Below are 19,485 nucleotides of genomic sequence, written 5' to 3' on the forward strand. Positions count from 1 at the left end.
GCAGGTTGCAGACAGCAGCCACCGCCACGTCCTCCCTCGGCTTGATCTCCCCACGTGGCTGGGAGAGGATAATGGAAGCTGCATTTTATTGTAGCTTAGAGACATCCACACGCTCACCTTTTAACCCCATTCAGTCAAGACATCCAGGATATGGTAAAACGTGCTTTAAGGAATGGGGTAATGGGCTGATTTTAAGCATGCCAAGTCGCTTTTAAATCTGAGCTTTGCTCACACAAGTCGACATGTACCAACCATCCTCCCGAGGTCAGAGAAAGGGACTCTGAATGTATTCCAGGGTTAAGAGTACTGATGTAATTAGGCAATAGCAAAATCAACATTTGTTTTTTTTCCGTCATTGGGAAAGAACAGAACCCTCCCCTGCGGAACCAGAGCAGCCAGAAGGGACATTGGATGTAGTGTGTGAGCGTGTCCCCACATGACAGACCCAGCAAGGGGAATTCCCCGCTTGTGCTGGGGACTGAGAGGAGACACAGCCCTGAAGGAGTGGGAATTGTATTCCAGCTCAAGCCTGCAACATGGTTAATGTTGGTTTTAGCACAGATAACAGCCATAAAAGGTGGCAATGTGAGTCCCAGCCCCGTGCTGATCCCAAGAAGAAGCTCTGGGAGGGAACAGAGGCATCCAAACTGAAAGGATAAAACACCCCAAGGGACCTAAGGCAGGCCTGTCACTGCAGAGTCCCTCACTGGACATGGCAGTGAGCTTCGACATGTGCCAACAGCAGCTCACTGAAACTGGCTGGATCCACTTGCTTGCGAGTACGAGCCAAAAAACACCTCCCTCCCCCTTGGATATCGCCGTGCAGCGGGATGCAGCACGCTGCTACGGCAGGGCCAGAGGCAACCGAAGGGCACTACTCGAAACGCTCTCACTTCCTCAGTCAGAGCAGCTCTCGTCTTCCTCTGGAGGAAAAGATTTAAGTGATGCTTGCAATTTGTTCAAGCACTAACATCCTGTACCCAAGCAGAGCACTTCTCCCGAACGTGTTACCGAGACACGGAGAACCCAAGAGAGACAACACGCGCGTCTGGCACCGCCACGGGAGGTAGGAAAACAAGCAGGGCAGATGATGGCACAGCCGGCCTTTAAAAAGGAGAGATATGGATTGCTGCAGAAGGATTCAAGGTTTTTCAATTTATTTTATTTATTTATTTATTTATTTTTCAGTAAAAGGATTTAGGGAGTTTTCATTCAAGTGAAAGCTCCAAAAAGGTGGGTATAGAAGGGGAACTGCAACTTGTGGCATGGTTCTGGGTAAGTAAAAGGATTTTGAGCTACAGGTGGTGGAAAAGGTGAAGGGAAATTAAAAATAATAACTAAAAATCAGAAGAAACACAGTGAAAATAAGATAGCAATAGGGAACCCTTATGAAAAAGGAGTACCTGAATTGGCAGGGAATAGAAAATGAAAGTGCTCTTTTGTGGCCTAGGGTTTTTGAGGGGATTTGGAGGTTGCAGTATGCACACTATCTCCTATGTTCAGTGTGCTACAACAGGAAGACCACAAATGCACACTCTGCTGCTACTGTAGTGCCTAAAAACCATGCTGGGCTTTAGCCCCAGCAGCACAGCTGCTCCTAGAATGGGAAAACACCTAAGGGCCGCCCAAGGTAGCTCATTACATGCCATTTGTCTGTCCTGCCCTTATTACCCCACCTCTTTATTCTGTACAGATGAATACAAAGTAGGGGAATTTAAGTGTTACAGCCAAGCCTTGGTCAGATATGGCAAAAAGCATGTATCGCTCCTCTAGAAATACAGTAATTCATGAAATGCTTGTTTTTCAAGCCTTTTCTCAGTGCTCTTTTACTTGACTCTAGTAGACCGATTAGGGTTTTCTTTGTACCACAAATTTAAGCTCCATTAGGTAACTGCTGAACATCAATATTTGCAAGGGTTGCAATTTTAATGTATGATTTTTTTTTTTTTCATGAATACTTCATAACATATTGCACTAGTTTCATGTTACTTTTAAATCACCACCAGAAGTGACAAGCTCAATTAGGTTTTTTAAGTATATAAAAGACAGAGGGAGGCATGTGGGAGCCGAGCACATTTTCTCTGTTCCACATCAGTCTCCAGGTGATCACTCGGATTCAAAACATGCCAGCAAATGGAACTTCATACATAATGCAACACTCGTGCAGCTATTGAAGTCACACTGCTTTATCTTCAATGAGCTGTACTTGGGGGTGTGGTTATTCATGGAGTACTGACAGGGTGAAATGCACATGGAGAATGAAATACCTTGAGATTAGCTGCTGTTTCACCTTATGATCTGACAGGTTACATGCTTTGGGATTTATTCTAGTGATGACTGGCCCGTCTGCAAAGGCCAATGTAACCTTCCTAGGATCCTGTGCAAAAATCTCCAAAACTCAACACCAAAATGAGGAGCTACCTTAAACGTTATCTCAGAAGTAAGTACAGCTCTTTTACCATTTCCCCTCTTGTAGCTGCAACAGCGTGCACATTGCATTGTATTTCATGTTTGAGTCTTTCTGGAATTTGAGTGAGAGAACAAAGACAGCGAGTGGGTTTTGCAAGTGGGAACAAAACTCTCAAGGACATAAAAGTACCAACAAAAGTGCTGGGAGTAATCGCTCCTAAAGGCACAAGCATCAGTCTGAGCAGTCACAGAACACAGCTCAAGCTTTTGGACTGGCATCAGGGAAACACTGGCTCAGAAATGACAGTCCTAAACCCATGGCTGTGCCTCCTCAATTGACAAGGAAAGAAACTGAAGTCATTATCTCCATGTATACATTTTGGTATTTTATTTCAATGTAGTCTTCAAACACATCAGAACAAATGAAATAAATTTTGGAGGAAAAACCACACACTTCTCCGAGAGATATTTCTCTTGTCCATATGGATTTATAACATTAAGATATTAAAGATCATTAGCACTTAGGGTCAAAAAAGCACCTTGTTAGTCTTCATTGCCAACACAGCCCATTCTTTGTAACAAATATCTTATAAACAAAAATATATATTACTTTGCACACACTTTCCTCAGCTTCTGAAAGGTAAACAGATTCAGAACTTCTCACATAGCTGACAACTGGAACTTATTCTCACAAGAACAGAATATAGCAAGTACATGCACACCAGCATCTCTGGAATCCTTTGTGCAACTTAACTTGTGTGGCCAATGAATATATTCTCCTTTTCAATTAATGCTTTACATACACAAGGCTGCAGATTTATTCAGACAGTTGAAAATTTGTAATTCAATCAGTGTTAAGCTAGGAGTCCTTGTTTGTGTGTTGTTTTATTTTTTTAAACAAGCCTAGTAAATAGTTGACATCAGCACCCTGAAGTGTTCTTAGCAGTTTCAGTACTATCGTGGTAGAACACACAACCAAGCACCTCAAAATTAATGCCCAATTATCTCATGAAGTAGCGAACATGGCTCAAACCACAGTGAAAACTAGTGTTTTTGTGTTTGCTTCTTTTTAAAACCTTTTCTAATTGGAAGGAGAAACAAGAGGCAGCTATATATGCTGCAAGATTCAAGGGGATGCTGCTATAGGACTGTCATGGCACAAATTTAGAAAGACACTGAAAAGCATGGCATTGTATTACAGATAATGGGCTGAGATACCATTCGCCTCTCAAAACCGTAAAACCAAAACCCTATAATCCTTTTTTGCTAAACAGTGTTTGAATTGCTAAAGCCTGAACATATTTTCTCTTAAAGCTGTAAAATTGTCACAATTCCTGTATTTTGCAGCAACTTTAGTTCTTTCACCTATCTGTGGTTAAGTGGCACACTTTCAAGGACAGCTTTTATGAAATTCCAGTATCTACGAGCAACAGAAGTATAAGGAATGTGGTCATCTACAAAACATCTTTGGAAATAGTTTAAGTGCAATAAGAAAAGCATGTATGTGTTTTGTTAGGATAAGGACTCCAAGCTCTACGTTTTTCCAAATGAAACATTTATTCTTTCCAAGTATTTTTTCATAATGGACAGGAGAGTTTGGTACTTTTTTGTTGTTGTTGTTTTTGTCTTAGTTTTTGTTTTGTTTTGTTTTTCCAGAGGAAAGAGGTTGCCAGTTGCAATGAAGTGTTATCTGAAGTGTGTTTTCATTCTCGCACCTGCAAAAATACCTTAATTTATTTCAAAACAATATGAATCAATTAACAAAAGAGAATGGACACCAACATTTTTGGTAGCTTGAGGTCCCACATTCTCTAACTGTCCACACACGAATCATTTCCTGAAACACACAGACCCCACAAGAAACTCGAATCTCTTTGTTCACTGCATCTCTTTTTTTGTTGAATTACTGACAAAAATGCTACCGACTGCATGAGATATGCAAACATATGCAGAATATGTTTGCAGCATGCAGCCAAAAATCTGGAGTAGCTGCCTGCAAGCAACTTAACTGTGAACACAAACGTGTTCGCTACATCTAGCATGCAGTTGGCTGACATTCCCCAAATAAGTTATTCAGAGTTGGTCCAAAAAATTCTGAAATATGGCCTGTACAAACACGTGGAATAACATAATCTATCAAGGATGCTGTTGTTGCTGCCAGTGTTCCTCAAGGCCGAGGGCTAGAAAGCAGCGTTGGAAATTTTAGCTTGTAATTGCAAGTCATAGGTTTTTGTGTGGGGGGGGTTTATTTCTTATTTCAGAAAATGTTTTGATCACAAGACCAACTTAAATAATCTAGGTCAAGTACCTGATACCTCTCCACTTCTTACATAGCACTGGACATGATGTTCAGTCTTCCCTAAACCCAACTACTGCTTTCCCTTGCATGACCGTCCCAGCTGATCCAGTCTCTACACCACTTAGTGACACTGAGTTGTTAGGAGGCTGTAAGCTTATATCTGGAAGCATCTTAACTGAGCACAAATATGAGGCTGGAAACAATATGCTGCAAAAAGGGTAATGCCTGTCATACAGCAAAATGGTCTTGCACCCTCCAAGGGTTCCCTCATTTACAATGTAGTCAGTGAGTGGTTCACCTCAGAGGCCTACTAGAAACCCACAATAATTATTCACGAGCCATTTCCACCCTGCATGTAGCACAGATTTTGTAGCTACTAGAACCAATGAAGTTAATTTGACACAGATTAGAGTTATAATGTTAGTCTAGGTGTAAATTTTGATTTTGACATAAGCAAAAGAAAAAAAAAAGCGTGGTTTAAGAAAGCAGCAAAGTGCAAGAAGTCATTTGGGCACTCAATTTGCTAAAAATCTCAAGAAATATCAGAAAACATTTGATTGTAAAAAAGATTGTTGCCATAGAACAAAGAGGAAGAAAAATATTATATTCTGATTCGCATGTACAAATCATTTCATCTCTGCTAGCAAACATAAGAATATAAGTAATATAAAAACTTAAAAGACAATATTTTCTTTGCCATAAATCACTACGTACCTTCCCGTTATTACAAGTGCTCAAATTATTCACTTAATCTCTTAAAATAACACTTTTCTCTTCCAGCTGAAGAGCAGATATTAAATCACTTTTTCTCCTGTAAAGCATGGTACCATAAATGTGCAATAGCAAACCATAATAGATAGAATTGTTAGATAAATAAATTTATTATTGCAAAATAACAAAACTAGATTTCCTTTCCAAAATTATTTTTTATGACCTATCAGTACTGTAGACTTCACATGAGAATCCAGCTTGTATTTAGAGGTATCTGTTTCGAATGTACTCTCTGTACATGAAGAAGTCCTCTTTTCCCAGTGGCTGCATGTTTCCTTTTCCAGCCTGAATGTGCGCATGAAAAATCTCTATTGATTTCCTATCAGCTCTTGGAGGCTGGACTTCGTAAATATTATCTTGAGAAAAGGAGGAGATTGGTATTCTGAAAAAAGAAAAAATTAAAAAAAAAAGATATTCAGAAGTTTAAGTAAAACAACTGCATGATTAAAGAAGAGTAATTATTTTCCTTGAAATATATATAAGAATCCATGAAAAGGTAACTTTGCACTTGATAATCTATTTACCTAGATTGTGAACACTACTGCAGACCTCGTAAGACCCGCTTTCCAAGTAGGGTAATTAGGTAAGATGCCACTAATCACACTAAGGATACTTTCTGTACTTTCCTGACTCTGTCCTCATTTTTTCATCCTACCTCAGATCTCCTATGCTCAATAAGCACCCGAGCTGACCTGTGCCATACATTATAGCAGGTAACAGGAAAATGTTATTGAACTACCCACTTAGCAGCAATTATAACAACCAAGTGATTATACTCTAAACCACCAAGCAGAAAGAAGTTAACAGATAAGAAATTTCTATCTAACTATAAAGAAACAGAAAACCTAGTACCAGTAACAGCACTCTATACACTGGGACAAAGGATAATTTATGAAAATATATTTTGGATAGCTTCATAAAATACATGCTATCTTTGAATCCTAATACTTAAACCTACTAATCTTATGAGAGATACATGTAGTCTGAAAGTTTACATGAACCTGAGTATGTCAGACCTTTTCTAAGCACCTCTGTGAATCAGACTCACTTATAAGGTAGAAGCTGGTCTTTCAATTGCAACTCTTGAAAACTGCTAAGCCAGCAGGTCAAAGGAAATGATTGCTTCCTCTCTGCTCCAGGCTCAAAAGACCACATGTAGAACACTGTGCCCACTTCAGGGCCCTCCAGTCCAAGACAGACAATGAAATACTTGGATAAGTTCAGCAAAAAAAACAAGATGGTTAGAGAGCTGGAGCACATGACATGTGAGGAGAGGCTGCAAGTGCTGAGTTTGTTCAGCCCGGAGAAGCTAAGGCCAGCCTCATTGCTGTCTCCAACTACCTAACGGGATGGTACATATAGCGTGGAACCAGACTCTTCTTGGAGTGCATGATAAAAAGACAGATTTCAAAAAGGGCATGCAAAATGCAAGGATATTCAAAACTCAAGTGTACGTGGCCCTGAACAGCCTAATTTGGTCCTGATCCAAACCCTTGCTCAGAGGAGATGACCTCCAGGGTCTTTTCCAATTTATAATATTCTATGGATCTAAGCCAAATTCCTCAGCAGTAATAATGTGTTCTCCACAATCAACTGCAAGGTAGTAACAAAACTATTTATACTCAATACATAATAAATGAATAAACTCTAGAAGTACCTGTGTAGCAAATCATTTTCATTTTAAAGCACTCAGCTATTGTGAAAGCAGTATTCATAAATATACTATGTGCATTTCCCAGCAATATTTTACTAATTTATTTATAAAACACTCCCAGAGTTGAACAGTGTTGATGTTTTACCTGTTTGATAGCAGATCAGTTTGGATTCTGCAACAGAACATCAATACCTAATACACTGACATTTGAAGGCAACCTATGCATTAACTTTTCTTTCTGTCAATACTGTTTGATTTAGTGGAAATGTGATTTTGAAATGAACTCCAAGAAAAAAATATCTGATAGAACTCAGAGTTATCTAGAACATTGCAATGCACCTGTAAATCCTAAGCAGGAGAAATAAATCATTTCTTGGTTATGAAAAAAAATGACATACATGTTTTGAAGAGTTCTCTGAATCATCGGTTTAATATATTTTTAGTCTGTATTTCAGCTGGAAAAGCTAATTTAACTCTTTAGATAGCTATAAAAACACATCTGCTTTATAAATACTCTCTGTAAATGAAGCTGCCAAAGTATTCACTACAAGAGGTACTGAACAATCCCTTCTCCAGTATATTCTCCCATATTTCAGCAAACAGGATTGAGAAACTACGTGAGACAAAATTTGAAACTGGGCTACTGTTTCCTGAGAAGTGATTTCCATGGGTGATTTTTCTGATGTCTCTCTGAGACTTATGGAATCCTTTGGGAATAAGCTCTACTACTTGGTTGTGTCTGATGCTACGCTCCTTTCATTTGTGATTATGTGCCTTGGTTGTTCATAGCTCTTAGACTGAGAGAAACGGCTGAACAGTCATTTGCCTCCTCCACACCACTATTATACAACTAAATGTATTTCATTTCTCCTCACACACTAGTTATTTTCTGATCAACCTCAAAATCTTGTCATTTATGGAGATTTCCAAGGCCTACTACTTCTTCTTTGATAATGCATTGAGCAAAATTGCATTTAATACTTGAGATTTTTTTCAACTAGCTTTTTCATCTGTCACCTACTACTTTAGTTACCAAAGACAAAATTTCTAAAAGCTTCACATTACTTAATAGTGTATTGGAATAATAGCCAGTGGCTGAAAAACAGTCAGAATGCTATTGTTATATATTGTATTAGCATATGTATACATTTTTGGACTATGAAATTACAGCTGCAACTTCCTATCAAAGCCAATTATTTCCAAAGGTGAACATTAACCAGCCCAAATGCAAGGAAGATTCACATATATTAGCATCATTGCCATACTGCACAGAAACCACAGTCATAACTCAATATCTGGGTGCTCTTCAAGAAACAAGAAGTTACTTCTGTGTGTATAACCTCCTCTTTTAGAGAGAAAATAACAGTGAATGGTGCTTTTGAAGAATTGGGGCACTCAAACGATGGCACAGCTCTTCTATAAATGAAACATAGCAACGTTCTTCTAGTTGTGCTATGACCAGGAACTAATGTTTGCAAGGGCAATTTGGAAAAAGCCCCACTTATTTCCAGTCGACTGGAAGACAAGTTTGAAGAAAAACTTCCAGTACAAGAGCCAGCGAGTATCAGCCATTCAAAACTACCCAGTATTTACACTGTTACAGCAACCATTTGATTTCCAGAGATTTTGAATTGAATTGTTATGATAACATGGTCTAACATTACTAGTATTTTTTATAACTTAAATAGAAATACCACCACTTATTTGAAATATAGTTTGAAGGAATTAAGTTATAGGTAAAAACCTCAAAACCTTTGATTTTAAACAAGATGGGACTACAACAGAAGTTTCCTTTCAAGCCCTTCTGACCATCTCCTCAAACTAATCAAGTAATTTGTATTATACTCCCTTCCTATGAAATACAATAAATTGACTAGCAATATGAACTAGTTTTATAAAAAAGTGAAATACAACTGCATAGATTTAACATAATAATGCAAAAATATATACATGTATATATATTGTCTGGGAACTGACGACAAACATTGGACTTGCAAAAGGTTTACACACATAAGCCATGATAGTTCCTGATTTTACTGAGTTCTTAGCAAGTATAGTGCAAATTTAAAACATGTACATTTGTGCTTTCTCTCTTGGGACTATGCTGAATGGCACAGAATATTGGTTGTTTAGTTGTTACAACTACAGCATCCAAACAGAATATGACATTTAACTGAAAATCAAGCCTTCCCTGATTATTATTCAATGAAAGATGCCTTAGAGGATACTGCGCTCTTCATTTACACATCTTAAAACCTGTAGTATTTATGTAATGCAATTCTAAGCGCAATGCACAGCTTTCATCAGAGAGGTCAGCCTGTCATCTTACTGTCACTTCTGGACCACTACTCCTCAGAGCTACAGACGTTACATCAAAAACTGACCTACTACAGTCCTAGTGCATAAGGAAGAACAAACAGAAGAAGCAATGCTGCTCTTAATGGTTTTCTCCTCTTTCTCTTCTTTTCGTTGTATGCTTCTCCCAGGATCTCTGCGAGGGAAAGGGGAAGTCATTCAAACACATGTCCCTCAGATCTAAACACCAGGGAAGAAGAGTGAAGTGTGGAAAATGACACCTCTAATTCTTTGTTACTCTTACTTATTGTACACAGAGTTTGTTGTAAGGAAAATCAGTCAGTGTATTTCCAGTCTGGACTTCTCTTCCCAAATGTAATCGATGCATCAGCTCCAGCCCCAAATTTCCACATCATCATTGAAATGTGCTTATTCCAGGCTACAGCCAGCTAATTTTCAGCAACATATCAAGAAACTGCTCTGACTTATATTGGACTTTAATGGTTACATGGGATGGTTGCAATTTAGTGTCTTAGTGACACCACTGTTGGCTGCAAAAGTAGCTGTACTAAAAATGAACCAGGACAGCTCTCTCTTTTTAGGCACTCAACTGCACTATGTGTACAATGCACATTTCTGTTGGATCTTTAAAACAGGAGAACATATGAGCTGGCCAGTGCCAGCTCACAGCTAATTGAACTTGGCTCTGGGCTCATATCATTTATACCATAACCATACTTCACCAGTTGGTCTAGTATTACTATAGTAAAGCTTGTATTAAAAATTCCTGCTCTGCTCCATGTTCTCTGTATAAAATGTATTTTATCTGAGTGGAGGAAAGGGGAGGAAGTTTTATCCTAGGTATCTTAGCAACATTGCAGTGCATTCAAAAAGGTGAATGCAGTGTTTTAAAATCAAAACGTAATTGTCCATTCTTTACAATTTAATTACCAAATGCTGATCAATTCAATCATAAATTTGGTAGAAACTTTAAAATGCAGAGTTGTGTGGACAATTCCAGTAGATGCTGCAATGTCTGATAAGTTAGATTTTACATGTACCGTAATCGGAATAAAAATTTAGTGTAAACAGGGTAAAAAGGATTGTGCACAAAAGGCAGCACACCATTACTGCCATAATAAGTATTAAAATTATTCCTTAAATCACTAACTTCTGAGGCATTAGATATTAAAAAGTGATTACAACGTAAATTCTGAGAAATAATGCCTCTTACAGGAGGAATTACAACAAGTATTTCTTCATGAGCCAATCACGAGTTCCCAAGCAGATAAAATTCTGACCCAATTTTGAATACTGCAATTTAGTTTTGTTCAGCTATGATTATCACAGCTGAGAAAACAATCTAAAATCTATTTCTAATCTTAGAATAGGAGAGAGAGAATAAGTGTTCACTTTTAAGAGGCAAAGATGAAAAAAAAAATTACTAATTGCTGGTACTGTGGCTGGTAATTTCTGAGAAAATATAGCCACTGCATGTTGCTCAGGTCTGTGTTATGCAGCTCTTGGTGTTGAATGTTAATTTTTTTTGCAAGTTTCTCCAGGCTCTGATTTTTGGAGCATATTGTTTCTATGCAATGTTATGTTTCAATGCTGATAGACATTGTATTAGTTTCCCTAAGGAATCAGGAATCTGTGGAGGAACAGATCTACTCTTAGGGCAAAAGATGTTACTCTGAAAGATGTAATGCTTGTAACATAAACCAAACTTAAACATAAGCATTACTGCAAGTAACTTCAAGATAAGACTCCGGTCCTTCCACAGTTGTACTTGTTTTAGAACCTGTATCAATGTCAGTTATAAATTCACTGATCACCCACAGAGTTTTTCTGAATATCTAGGATCAGTTTGCTAGGTTGCATCACAGAAACACTTGTCTGTTCTAGAATTAAACACGTGTAGCTAAAGAATTTGCAAAAAAAATGTTTTACTGCACAGAATGAATTCTTGTTCTTCCTTATTTTAAATTGTACCGTGATTCCTGTCGAGGCTTCTTAATCTCAGAATTCTGTGGTACTACACTGGAATGTAAACTAATAATAAAATGTATATTTTGATGCTTTTCTTAAACAACACAAAGCTCTTATTTCAAAAGAGTTGAAACTTGTGTGGATTTCACCCTCTGCTATTATACTCTCACCAAATCAGCATTTTATTTTATTTTTCATTAATAAACTGCATGAATAATATTGTGGAAATTCAACTTTTCTTTCCATTTTTTTTCCCCAGAGTGGCTGTTTCTTCTAAGCCTCACTAACATATTCTTCCAGTTGATTTGAACACACTAATGTGGGTGTTTTTCAGTATTAGTACCAAACACTAGTCCATCTATATTTATATCTAAGTGCTTGTAAAGTAGACTGCTTTTCAAAGCACCCACAGCTTCTGCAGATATTTACCTAGTTTAAAGCATTCAAGCCGAACCTCTAGCAATGGCATTTAACACCAGAACACTGTGATAACTTAACAATATCATTATCTAGCACCGAAAGGTGATACCTCCTCAAATGTAGCTGGCCTGCTTAGTCTGCTAGAAACTGAGCATTATTAAGCAAAACCAAAACATAACAAAACCCACTACACTAATTTGATGTTTTTTCTCTTTATTGAATTGTTTCTAAAGACATAACATTTCTGAAACACTTGTGAGTCGAAGTCACTTCCTTAGACTTCGTGAAACTTGGACAACAAAGTGTATTTTGAGCATTTAGTTTCTTAAATCTCAATTTTCAACATGCTAAAAATGCTTTGAGAGAACGTCAGTTTCATGCATGCCAGGTTTGATTAATAACCCCACAAGAAATAATGGGCACAAACTGAAACACACAAGTTCCATCTAAATATGAGGGGGCACTGCTTTACTGTGAGGGTGACAGAGCACCAGCACAGATTGCCCAGAGAGGTTGTGGGGCCTCCTTCTCTGGAGATATTCAAAACCTGTCTGGATGCCATCCTGCGCAATGTGCTCTAGGTGATCCTTCTTGGCAGGGGCGTTGGACTAGAGGATCGTCAGAGGTCCCTTCCAACCTCAGCCATTCTGTGATATTAAACTGGAAATGTTTATGGAGTGCTTGTATTATCCAGTCATTTAATTAAAGGCATTTATCTAACATTATTCATGTAAAAATCTAATCTGATGAATAGGTTTAATAACAGTAGAGTCACAAAGAACAGCAAGTTATTTAGGACTAGGCTATCATACATCCCTGAGAGATTTGTATTTCTATGTCCTCCCAATGAAAATTACACGGATAGGAATGCAAACTCCATGTCCTGAATGACAGCACCCTTGAAATGCAAGGAGTTAGAGCAATTACTTTCATCCCACTTGTCACCAGGCTTCATTGTGTTATCATCCCACTAAGAGTAGTATTGTCTCTACAGTAAAAGAAGATATGGTTATAGCAAACATACAGCTATAGCTTCAGTTTCAGCAAAGATGTTCACACTTTGAAGAAGTGGTGCATGGACTGCTTAGCTCACAAGTACAGCAGTCACCAGAAAGCCACTAGATTAGTTCTCCTCAAGTCCTAAAGAGTATCTGAAGAAGGAGACAAAGCATACTCTATTGCCTTGTTTGAATCCTAAGTAAATAGATCTGACCTACAAAACTCTGGCAAATCTAGTTGCTTGTTTGTTTCCTATAAATGATATACCCTTAAATTGCTTGCTGAGCTTTTGAAAAAGCCTTCAACATTTTTTTCCTTCCTTAGACACCATTCCCTACATACAGCAAAATTTCAATCAGTCTTTAGGAGAGGAGAGGACTGAAAAAATAGGAAACCTCCTCTGTCCATTAGCATATACTACTGCAAGTTGTTTCTTGAAGAATTGACCAGTAGCAAAACCTGGACTGCATCAAGGTCCCTGAGGAATCACCTGAAACTCTTACAGCATGCACAGCTTCAAATATTAGCGAAAGAAAAGACTTTCTTTTCAGTTATACATCCAAATGAGGATTTTACGATCCAAATTAGAAGCAGCTTCTCCAAAGTGCAGACAAGGAATTTGAGAGAAGGTTACAACACCTGACACAGAAGGTTGATCTCTGAGGCAAGATGATTTCTTTTTTAAGTAGGGATGATAAATGCTGACCACGCTAATTCAAAATTTAAAGATTCAATCAATACAGAGGAACCAGGTCATAGGACAGGACAAAACAAAGCAGCTACCCAAAGAACTCACTCATGCATACTCCAAAAACAAAAACAAAAAAAAATGGGAGGGAGGAGAGGAGGTGGCCAATGAAAGGGACCTGGACAAGCTTGAGAAGTGAGCCCATGTGAACCTAATGAGGTTCAACAAATCCAAGAACAAGGTGCTGCACCTGGGTCAGAGCAATCCCAGACAGGAGTTAAAGGGGGCTTAAAAAAGGGCTTAAAGGGGGCTTATAAAAAAGATGGTGAGCAACTTTTTTGCACGGGCAGATAGCAATAGGATAAGGAGAAACTGTTTTAAACTAAAAGAGGGGAGGATTTCGATTAGATGTTAGGAGGAAATTACTTATTCAGAGGGGTGGTGAGGCACTGGCACAGGTTGCCCAGAGAAGCTGTGGATGCCCCATCCCTGGAAGTGCTCCAGTTCAGGTTGGATGGGCCCTGGGCAACCTGGTCTAGTGAGGGGCATCCCTGCCCATGGTCTTTAAGGTCCCTTCCAACCCAAGCCATTCTGTGATTCTGTATGACAACTAGAACCAAAATCTGAATGATTTTGGAGCACCACACCAGAGACTCACTATTAGATGTTGTCTCAGCAGCTCATTCTGCACATTCAAAATAAAAGGAGGAAATAATCTAGTTAATAAACGAAACACTGTGAGAGAAAGGGCATGATCCCTGGCTCATGATAGTACATGTTGTACTACAGGAGTGGAAAGACTGCAGCTCTTACTGAAGTTATAGGAAATGCTCATTATTTTATATGATCAGTGCTTATAATGGAACCATCTAGTGTAATTATTTCCGATATAAAAGAGAACAATATATTACTCCTCAATGAATGCTATACTCAAATGCATAGGGGAAAATACTATCTTTTGACTTATGCAGTAAGTCTACTAATAATTAGGCAAATGATAAGGATGTTATTGAAGACGACATTACCCTAATGTAATCAGGATATGAGCTTATAATTTCTAAAAAGTTACTTGTTGACTAATTAATTATGAATGTGCTTTACTTTGGCCTTTGTTCCCACAGCAGTGTCAAGAAACCATTTAGATATTTAGCAAAGGTTTCATGTAAAAAATAAATATACTAACCATTCTTCAGATCCCTTATTCATTTACTTCTGCCGTTCAACATAAAGACTGCCCCCCCAAGAACTCCTCAAGAACTCCTGAGATTTAAAAACATAGCAAGATGACACACTCAATAACAACTGTTTGTTCTGTGCAGTTATATGGAAGTGATGCCATGTCTACTTAGCAAATTTAACATTATTTTTTTTCTAATCCTCCCAGAAAAAGACATTATATGAACAAATTCATATGGAACTACTGAAAGAACAAGACAATTGCTCTAAACAGAGGTAACCAGCTCTCAAAAGTAACAGCTTTCAAAAGTAGCTAGGGCTGTAAAACACTCCATTAGAATTACAAAATGTTCTGCTGTATTTTTACTTTAATATTTTGAAGTGGTATTATCTGATTAAAAATACTCCAGTAAAACATTCAGTAAGTTAACAGAAATTGAAAATTACGCATTTAACTTCAAGAGAATTTTGAAAGCACGGACTACAAGATACATCTTTGAAGAAGGTCCATTTTCTAAAGATTTAAGGAGAACACAGCTCTGAACCTTACTGCAGGCATCACTGAATTATTCTCCTACGTGAGCTTCATCAATGCCCTGCATAACAAAATAGGATAGTAGATGTATATGGATTAATTAAAGTTGGTGTAAGCATTGTTGCTGTATTGCATACGCCACAATGTACAGAGGCACTGAAAACACTTTGTACCCTGATGTATGCAACCAGCTAGCTGCTCTTCATTAAAGCATATCTACACTCTTCTCCAGAAGTGCTACAGTGAATCAAAACACTCAATTCCTTGTTCAAGAGGAAATCAAATTTCTAGCACTCCTAGATTATTTTTATCACACTGCAGGGAGTACTAGGAAACTAGGTACAGGTGCATGGTGTCAGCCAACAGCAATTATACCACAGTACTCAACGAAGTCTTTCTTCAGATACACCATAATACATTGTACTAAAAGAATCACGTTTGTCCTTGTTCAAGGGTCCATTTTTTGCTTCTAATCTATACTTGCAGTTTCTAAATTTAGGCCAGAAGCTTCTTTTCTTCGTTATTTCTACAGTGCATATTCACGTTCATAAATGTGCTAATAAAATGTGCTCTACGAAATCAATTTGATCCTTAACAGTATACATGATATCTAATCTACTGGTTCAAATACTTAAAACACACACCTTCAGTAATAGTAAATTAAGAAATATTTATATCGGCTTTATGTAGTTGATACATACAAATGGCCACAGGATTTAAGGCTGTGAGCTCTTTTACAATCTAAAAAGGATATGAATAAAAGATTTTCTTGAAAAGTGTGGAAACGACATAGATGCAAAAATTAATCATGCATAGGACATTTATATAACTGTATTCTATCTTACTGCTGATAAGAAACAAAAGTTTTAGACTGAGTACTTCAGTTTACTATTAAAAAGACTGCGGTTTAATTGCATTTTTATCTGCAAGGAACTACTGGAGAATGATTTTTTTTTCCATTTTAAAATGTACCTAACACCATTTTTTTCAATATCTTGAAGAACTACTGGAGACATAAGGGAACATACAGCCCAACAAAATGCAAGATGTGCCTCAGCTGCTGGTACTGAAAACTCTCCCTCAGCCTAATCTTGAGCTTAATATGTTTATACTATTTTATGTCTAAAAGGTTACTATTCTCCAAGGAAATTTCTGATTCAGAGCACCAATTCAAATACTAGCACACAGGAAGAAAGCTTCAGTGTTCCAGAATTGAACAACATGCTTTAAAAGAATGGCTACATCTATGACTTTTCTTGAAAGAACATTCTGTTGCCATCCAAACAGTACTTCAAAGTTTTTAAGAAGTTGCAAAACAAAAGATTAAGGTTTTTCTTTCTTTCTCTTTCTTTCTTTTTTTTTTTTTTTTAAGCTGTACAAACATAGACTTTCAGGAAAACAAACAAACAAACAAAGCCAACTACCAGCTATAAAATACCCTGTTTCCTCTCAGATCTGCACAGAACAAATTATGTAGAGTTGGCAGAGAAAGATGAGCTGCATGATTTTAGTAGGAGGAGTGACAGGAGGCACAGATTTGCGTGCTCTATGACTTTGACACTTTCACAATACAGATATGCAAGGAAATTACACTTGAGAAAAGAATAAAAAGAATGTCTGACTCCACCCATCTGCCATCACAATTATATGCATGGATTCTTTTTATTGTGTGCATTTTACAGCAGTGGAGCATGGGGAACAATTTACTCTAAGTTAAGGGGGGCAAGAAAGGAATCACAGAATGGCTCGGGTTGGAAGGGACCTTAAAAACCATCCAGTTCCAACCTCCTGCCATGAGCAGGGATGCCACCCACTAGGTCAGGTTGCTCAGGGCCTCATCCAACTTTGTCTTGAAGACCACCAGGGATGGGGCATCCCAACCTGAATGATCGTCTCCTACAACTGTCAAAAACACACTGGGAGATTTTGCAATTACACAAACAGAATCACCTTTGTTCAAAGCAAAAATATTCCTATTGTTATGAAATGATTTCTTAATAACTGTTTCCTTTCAAAACACTCTGAGTTGTTCCTTCATGTTTAAAAACAATTTTACAGTTTGCCAACCTAGCTTACTATTTTAATACCCATCAGATATAATTCATTATAAAACTACAGACATATTCACCTACAAAGTGTAAGCTTATTAATGATGAACAAGGCACAGTGGTGCCATCAATTTAAGTATATATAATATCAAGTGACTAAGAACTGATATTAGGTAGTATTTATCTTACACACAATAATAGATCTGTTCCACGGTATCCTGCTCCCTCATTAGACACCCACAGTCTTTATTCCTGCTCAGGCAAGAGCCATGTTCAGGCTTTCCCCACTTCATCAGCACACAGGGAATGGACTACAGGGAGTGCAGGAAACACAGCTGAGGTGTCTGTACATCAGTGGATTGCTCTAGAGGTCTGTAGTCCTATGGAGTGGCAGCGCTGTCAGGCAAGAGGTACCCAGAAACACGAGCAAGTAAAAGCCTGCCCTGGTGAAACTTTAAGCAGCCTACAGTACAGGGAGATTTCAACTGGGAAGTTAGGAGCTGATCATCTAAACGTCATGACCAGCATCAATAATAGTATGATTCTTGAATAACATCATGATCCAATGTTTTTAGTATTAAGAAAAGATTCAAATGATCTGTCCTGGCACTAGAGGACATTCTTGTACAGTGATAATCAATTCATAATCACAAACAGTTACATTCCCTATCTCAGTATAAATTAAATAGGTATGCCTATTATAACTTTATTTTTCAGCTTAAGGGAAAATTAAAAAAAATAATACATAGAAGTTACTCCAAATATCCCTACGGAGTGATACTCCTACCATCCTACCTCAATTGCCTGGCTTTGTTGAATATGGCCCTTGTGTGAATCTTTTGGGATTAAAGTATTCAAGCAGTGCTTTGTTGACAGGAAGAATTTTGACCTTGATTTTCCCTTTCCTGAGGAAAATGTCGTGGATTTTAATTGTTCAAATAACATTTATGCAGACTCAACGTGCTCTTTTGTTGGAATGCACTGCATACCGATTTATGAAATATGAACCTGATTCTTCATGCTATGCAATGAATCCTCAACAGAAGTATGGCTCTATAACATCAAATTTACCAGACAATTTTTTAGGTCTAATAACAAAAGTAAATACAAATAGGCTAAAAGAAAAAGAATACTTACAAATTTATAACTCTATCCAAGTGGAGTTTTGTGCAAACTTGCTGGCTGCTCTTGTCTGGTTTATGTTGACTCTGTCCCAGCTGAACAAATCTGGCAAAAACAGTAGAGTACATTGGAGAAAATGAATGAACTATCTCCCAAAAACCTCAACGGATGAAAGAAAGTGACACAAACAATGAGTCTTTAAGTAAATATATGCAAGTCACTGATGAAAACCTACCCCTGTGGTAAATAACAGGGAGTTTTAAAACCTCACAACAGGTGCATGTGAATACTCAACAGCTTCTTTTAGCTTGACAAAAGTTTGCCTATTAAATTAATAATCACGTAGGAATTCAAGGGGCAGAAACAGGCCTCTGCTCCTACAAAACAGCCCGCAACAGTCACCTCCTATGTCTTCTTCAAAGCAATCAGTCAGTTGGGTAACCTACGGTAAAAGTCAACACAAGAGACAGAAGGTCCCTCAAGTTTCAGATTTAAGTCAGCCCTCAGACAAACTCAACCTAGTCCATTCAGGTGAAATGGTGGCAGTCCAGTTCACAAGCACAACCTTTTGGGAGAATTTCTCCATCTCCACGTGTTTGCTGGAAGACACCGAAGACGTAAAATACTTTAGCTTTCTTTTTTTGTCTTTTTTTTTTTTCCTCTTGGTAATCAATTGGAAGGAAATAGAGAAAAAAAAAGTTAATTCCTAGTCTAATAAGACAAGTCAAAGTGTTTCAAAAATGAGTGTGTACTTAACTCACATTTAAACTCAATTTGTCCACTCTCTAAAACTGTGCTACTGAAGATATAAGTAAATGTTGTGATCTTAATTCAATTTTCTAAGGTGGAGTTTCTTTTTAAATAGTAAAATCCCATTTAACTTAAAGATAGGCTTATTCTATTTCAGAAATATTTACTTCATTTTAACAGGGGACAATAAACAGTGCAAAAGCAATTACAAGGAATAGTACCCAGAAGACAACGGAATAATACATTCCCAAACAACTGATTGTGGCTTTTTTTTTCTGTTCCATTCAGATTCTGTACTTTAGAAATGAAAACACCAGAAAACTGCAACAT

General features: G+C 37.7%; 1 protein-coding gene across 2 annotated transcripts in view; it reads right to left on the minus strand.

Annotated features, from left to right (window-relative positions):
* Nucleotides 1–2,782: 2,782 nt before the first annotated feature.
* The window catches only part of FIG4 (FIG4 phosphoinositide 5-phosphatase), a 65,559-nt gene continuing 48,856 nt past the window's right edge, over nt 2,783–19,485 (minus strand). The window contains exons 22-23 of one of the 2 annotated variants that reach the window (XM_027454722.3): nt 18,421–18,510; nt 2,783–5,861 (exon numbers count right to left, since the gene is read on the minus strand). In XM_027454722.3, the coding sequence (XP_027310523.1) occupies nt 5,684–5,861; nt 18,421–18,510 (268 nt within the window). In that variant the 3' untranslated portion in view covers nt 2,783–5,683. Of the gene's footprint in view, nt 5,862–9,485; nt 9,625–18,420; nt 18,511–19,485 lie in introns of those variants that run through there. The other variant, XM_072036111.1, reaches the window with a different exon arrangement.

Source organism: Anas platyrhynchos, chromosome 3 (assembly GCF_047663525.1).
Source record: "Anas platyrhynchos isolate ZD024472 breed Pekin duck chromosome 3, IASCAAS_PekinDuck_T2T, whole genome shotgun sequence".
Taxonomy (NCBI): domain Eukaryota; kingdom Metazoa; phylum Chordata; class Aves; order Anseriformes; family Anatidae; genus Anas; species Anas platyrhynchos.